Raw genomic sequence first — 6,000 nt, forward strand, 5'->3', positions numbered from 1 at the left:
TGTATTTTTCTCGTTGAATGCAGTAGTTTTATTTTCTTTCAAAGGTATATATATATATGTATATCTTTGATAACATTTTGTTTGCAGTTTTTATTTCCATTTGTGTTATATGTTTACATCAACTATATTATGCTTTATTTCTGATGAAATTGCCTTCCATACACATGTTCACTTTTATGGGGTATATTCAGAAGCAAATTTGAAATAAAAAGAAAATAATCCCTAAAAAGAGGCCACATGTGAATAATCAGACCAGCGTGTTACTTACTTCATTTTCCTATGGCAGTCATTAACGTAGAGAAGGCCATCAGTACCACAGACAATGTTGTATTCACTTGGACATTGCTGGACACACTTTCCATCATAAGCACATGCCACGCCCCTGAAAGATTAATTAATTATAATCAGGGTGTCAAACATTTCCCCCATAAGCACGTAAAACTCCTTCTGAGACCCAAGAGAATACAAACTTTACATATTAATTACATTGTGTTCATCAAATCCACCGACATATGAATGTATGATAACTTCTTTTTGAAATTTTATCTACGATTAAAAAAATATACTTCTCTCAAACATGAGAGTCTTATTACGTTAAATATTATAAGATAAGAAAACTTTATTTTGATTCAGCATAAGTACAAGTAAGCACATCTTACTTCGTCATTCAAATATAAGTCAAGACACTACACATCTATGTTAGAATAAAATTGAGAATGGAAATGGGGAATGTGTCAAAGAGACAACAACCCGCCCAAATAAAAAACAACAGCAGAGGGACACCAACAGGTCTTCAATGTAGCGAGAAATTCCCGCACCCGGACGCGTCCTTCAGCTGGCCCCTAAACAAATATATACTAGTCCAGTGATAATGAACGCCATACTAATTTCCAAATTGTACACAAGAAACTAAAATTAAAATAATACAAGACTAACAAAGGCCAGAGGCTCCTGACTTGGGACAGGCGCAAAAATGCGGCGGGGTTAAACATGTTTGAGAGATCTCAACCCTCCCCCTATACCTCTAACCAATGTAGTAAAGTAAACGCATAACAATACGCACATTAAAATTCAGTTCAAGAGAAATCCGAGTCTGATGTCAAAAGATGTAACCAAAGAAAATAAACAAAATGACAATAATACATAAATAACAACAGACTACTAGCAGTTAACTGACATGCCAGCTCCAGACTTCAACTAAACTGACTGAAAGATTATGATTTCATCATATGAACATCAGGCACAATCCTTCCCGTTAGGGGTTTAGTATCATACCATCATAACATATATGAGAAGAACATAACCCGTATCATGCCAACAACTGTTTTTAGAATAAACGTGTTTAGTTCCGATGCAAAGACCTTATCAATGACTCAATATTAACGCCAAAATATGCAATCTTTAATGACTTGACAACAGTATCGTAATTATATCCCTTCTTTATAAGTCTATTCAAAGGTTTTGTAAGTTTCTGAGGTGAATACTGACACCTTTGTACTTTATAAAGAATATTACCATAAAAAATTGGATGTGAAATACCTGAACGTATTAAAAGTCTGCATGTTGAGCTATATTTACGAATAATGTCTTTATACCGATGATAAAATTTAGTAAATGTTTTGACTAGTTTGTGATATCGAAAACCCTGGTGTAATAATTTTTCAGTAATACATAAATTTCTCTCGTTAAAATCTAAAACATAGTTACATACACGAGCGAATCGTACAAGTTGAGATATATAAACACCGTAAGATGGTGACAAGGGAACGTCACCATCTAAAAAAGGATAATTAACGATAGGAAATGAAAAATCATCCCTTTTATCATAAATTTTAGTATTCAGCTTTCCATTAGTGATATAGATATCAAGATCGAGAAAAGGGCAGTGGTCATTGTTAGTATTAGCTTTATTTAAAGTAAGTTCAACAGGATAAATTTCTTTAATATACATACTGAAGTCGTCATTATTGAGAGCCAAAATATCATCCAAATATCTAAAAGTATTATTAAATTTGTTTATCAGATGTTGTTTCGATGGGTCTTTGCTTATTTTTGTCATAAATTGTAACTCATAACAATACAAAAACAGGTCCGCAATAAGTGGTGCACAGTTAGTCCCCATTGGAATTCCGATAATCTGACGATATACGGAATCCCCAAAGCGAACAAAAATGTTATCTAGTAAAAATTCAAGGGCATATATAGTATCAAAGCATGTCCAATTAACATAGTTTTTTTGTTTATTGCTACTAAAAAATGACCTAAAAGAGTTTGAACATATATATTCACATTCTGATTTTTTGAATGCCCATTTAATTAGGTGTGTGAATTTTTTCTTAATGAGAATGTGAGGCAATGTGGTATACAGGGTAGAAAAATCAAACTTTGAACAGATTCAAAATCACCAATATAAGCATGCAATTTATCAAGTACTTCCAACGAGTTCTTGACACTCCAAAAGTAATTTATTCCACTATTTTCGAAGGCCTTATTTGAACAATTTATTATCAGGTTTTTAATTGTACCAAGTGTGCTGGTAAGAAGAATAGACAATTTAGTAGTTGAACAATGGCTTGAAGACGAAATAAATCTATATTTGTAAGGGGTTTTGTGTAGCTTCGGAAGCCAATACATAGTTGGGACTTTCATTGTATTTGGCTCTGCTTGTAAAGCGGTGCCTAAAAGTTTATGTTTGTTACAGATTTCGTTTTCTGAAAATGGAGTCAGTTGGAATGTTGGTGAATTGGTGATTTCCTCCTTTTTCAGAACCTCAATGTAAAATTTACGTCAAACAATAATAATATTATTAGCAGCTTTATCTGCCGGGACAAAAACAAATTCCTTGGCTAGTTCTTTTAGTTTATGTTTGATACGAGAAATAGGTTTATTGTTGTAAGGGTTTATAGTAAAATGTTCTTTAAAATGTTGAATACGTATATCAACTATCTTCATTACTGAATTAAAAAAAGAGTCCAAAGATTTTTTGTCAGTTTTTTCCCGTTTTATCCATTTCATACAGTAAGTATGGAGTGAGTCGTGGATGATATTACGACACTCATTCCAATTAATAATTGACGGGGGACGATATTTAGGTCCTTTACTGAGGAATGATTTTAACTCTCGGTCTTGAAAGATGTTAAGATCTCCTGTTATAACATGGGAAATGGGGCCATAAATATATTCGGAATTACTGCAATTACATGAAGTAGGTGTATTTTCACTGATATTAACATCTTTACACAATTGACTATAATTAAACACAAATTTCCGGGTAGATTTCTTGTCAATATAACAAATAAGAGGTAGCTCAGTATTGTCAAAATATCCAGGAATTTGTTCTTTAACAGAATGGTCGTTAAATATACCGGCAATATTTACAAAATCAAAGCCTTTATTGACATACTTAATTTTAATAAAATGTTTTTTATGATCTTCAGGGCGATCAATTTTGGGAAATAATTTAGAATAACAATATGCCATAATAATTTGAACAATTTCATACTTAGGACTGCTATATGAAATTGTGTTGCAATCCTCCAAAATTTTATTTAACTTATTAACCGGTAACGAACAGAGTTTTGTTAACAGATAATGTCTGCCGTTGTTTTTTGAAATAGAAATTAGGTCCGAAATATTGGTATGATTGGCCCGAAATCTTCTTTGATTGCGATTTGTTCTACGACCGTGAGAACGTTTTTTACGAACAGTTTTAGAAACTATATCCAAAATGTTAACGGAATTGGTTCTGATATATTACCAATTCCCATGATATTATCATTTAGACCGAGAGGGTAAACTGTCTGTAATTTTTTAATCCAATTTAATTCAATTATTTTCCGTGATCGTACAAACTTTGAATGCGATTCACCAGGCTGCTTATTTACTACTTCTAAAGGTTGAACTGCTAAATATTTAAAAGGATGGTTGTGCTTCTTAAGGTGTTGGTAAATGATACTTTTGAATTTATTGGGTCTTTTAAAACGATACAGATGTTCTTGAGTGCGTTTAGATAAATATCGTCCAGTTTCTCCTACGTACTGAATACCACACCCCGGTTTGTTTCATGTGAGTAAATAAATAATACTGTTTGTTTTTCAAGTTATATCAGTTTCAAAATTTAAAGAAAATGTGCGACCATTAAACGTGGACCTTACCGTATTGTTGGTTGAAAGACGGGGACATGTAAGTCATTTTTTGGCATGACACTTATCAGAAGTATATTTAACTACTCTAAAACATATAATACTATCTCAGAACTCCTTCCCTCGCTCCATCCAGATATTCTTGAGCGTTATTAATTAATGACATCAGCAATGGTAATAATGATAAGGACCATTCCGTATGTTACTTCTTCCAAATTGGTTTATATTAGCATGCATGTAGATTAAATAATTAAGATGTAAAGTGACCTTCATGTGTTTTGCTTATGGTGCTACATCAAATGAAGTATGAGAATATATCACTTTATTGTAATGACCTTGAAAGCAATTAACTAACTTATTGGAGCTAAGAGTACATTAAAGTACCTTAGTTTATAAAAAAGAAGATGTGGTATGATTGCCAATGAGACAACTCTCCACAAGAGACCATATGAAACAGAAATTGACCATTATAGGTCACCATACGGCCTTCAACAGTGAGCAAAGACCATACCGCATAGTCAGCTATAAAAGGCCCCGAAATGATAATGTAAAACAATTCAGTCTCTTTGTAAATTGTTTCTGTACTTTGTGTCGATCTTGTGAATCACTTCTTTTCAACTGATTCTGATGGGTTGTTCTTGTATTTGCTAAAAGTTAGAAGGCTGTAACTCAGTGGTTGTCGTTGGCTGCTGTTTTAAATAATTGGTTTTCGTTGATCATGCTTATTGTGTGTGCATGAATCATATCTTTCGTTTTCTCGTTTGAATTGTTTTACATTTTGTCATGTCAGGGGATTGTATATGTAGAGTATGGATTTTGTTCATTGATAAAGCTGTATGGTGACATATGGTTGCATACAATCATCTCATTTTGTCTTTAATGGGTGTCTCTTTTAATGCCACATTTACTTATTTCTATATTACTTGAATACTTACACAGCTTTTAAATAACACTTGTTGTAGTATGTTTGTCCATCGATACCACAGACAGGTAAGTACTCCTTGGAACAGCTTATTATACACGTTCCTACATAGGCCAAGTTTACTCCACTACAAATCATTTTTAATGTAGATGTATATTTCAGACGCATTTCTTTAATTTCTTAAAGACTCATCAAAGATACCAGGCTTTTAAGTTGGTGAGAAATTTAGGGGAAAATAAATAATATTGTATTTGATAGAGATTTGTGTTACCATGGTTACTGTACTAGAAATGAAAACAGAATGCAGTATACAAATATATACTTACACTTAAACCGTCCTTTATAAACACTCATCAAAACTACCAAAGGCTTAAAAAAATATATAATTGTTTGTCTTTTCTATTAAAACGTTTGTTTAAATGTGTGTAATTCACATGTTTCACGTCCGTCATAATGTTTATAAAAAGGTACGTTATTCATGCGTAAAACGTCTGTTTATATGCATCTGTGAAACTCAACGTCAGTTTTAAAATGTCTATGGTATTGTACTCCAAAACATGAAAAAAAAAAATTAAATACACTACAAATGTACAGCATGTATTGGCAACATATTATGCCTAATGTTCTTCACAAGTAATTCGAAATATTTGGCCAACAATTTCTTTGCTTGTATTGAATTGCTTTTTGTTAGTTTTTATTGCTTCTGAGAGAAGTTGATTATACTTATTTGATAGATGTGAATGTTTGAAGTTGTATGAATGCTTTATGTCTCAAAACTATGATAACAGTGGTTTTGTCAAACCATAAGACATGCATTATGTCAATGTATTTACACACGTCATCTTATCCATAAATATTCTGTCGGATAATGCAATCTTTTTATTTTGATATTTTTTCAAGCAACTAAACGCTAGTTCACAAGATATTTTTGTAAGT

The 6,000-nt window shown here is 32.2% G+C and overlaps 1 protein-coding gene across 1 annotated transcript in view; it reads right to left on the bottom strand.

The window, feature by feature from the left end:
* Window positions 1–5,245, bottom strand: part of LOC139528893 (serine protease inhibitor dipetalogastin-like) — a 36,604-nt gene extending 31,359 nt beyond the window's left edge. The window contains exons 1-2 of the mRNA XM_071325131.1: window positions 5,078–5,245; window positions 269–382 (exon numbers count right to left, since the gene is read on the bottom strand). Coding sequence (XP_071181232.1) covers window positions 269–382; window positions 5,078–5,232 — 269 coding nt within the window. The 5' untranslated portion in view covers window positions 5,233–5,245. The remainder of the gene's footprint in view (window positions 1–268; window positions 383–5,077) is intronic.
* Window positions 5,246–6,000: the final 755 nt, after the last annotated feature.

Source organism: Mytilus edulis, chromosome 6 (assembly GCF_963676685.1).
Source record: "Mytilus edulis chromosome 6, xbMytEdul2.2, whole genome shotgun sequence".
In the NCBI taxonomy this organism is placed as follows: domain Eukaryota; kingdom Metazoa; phylum Mollusca; class Bivalvia; order Mytilida; family Mytilidae; genus Mytilus; species Mytilus edulis.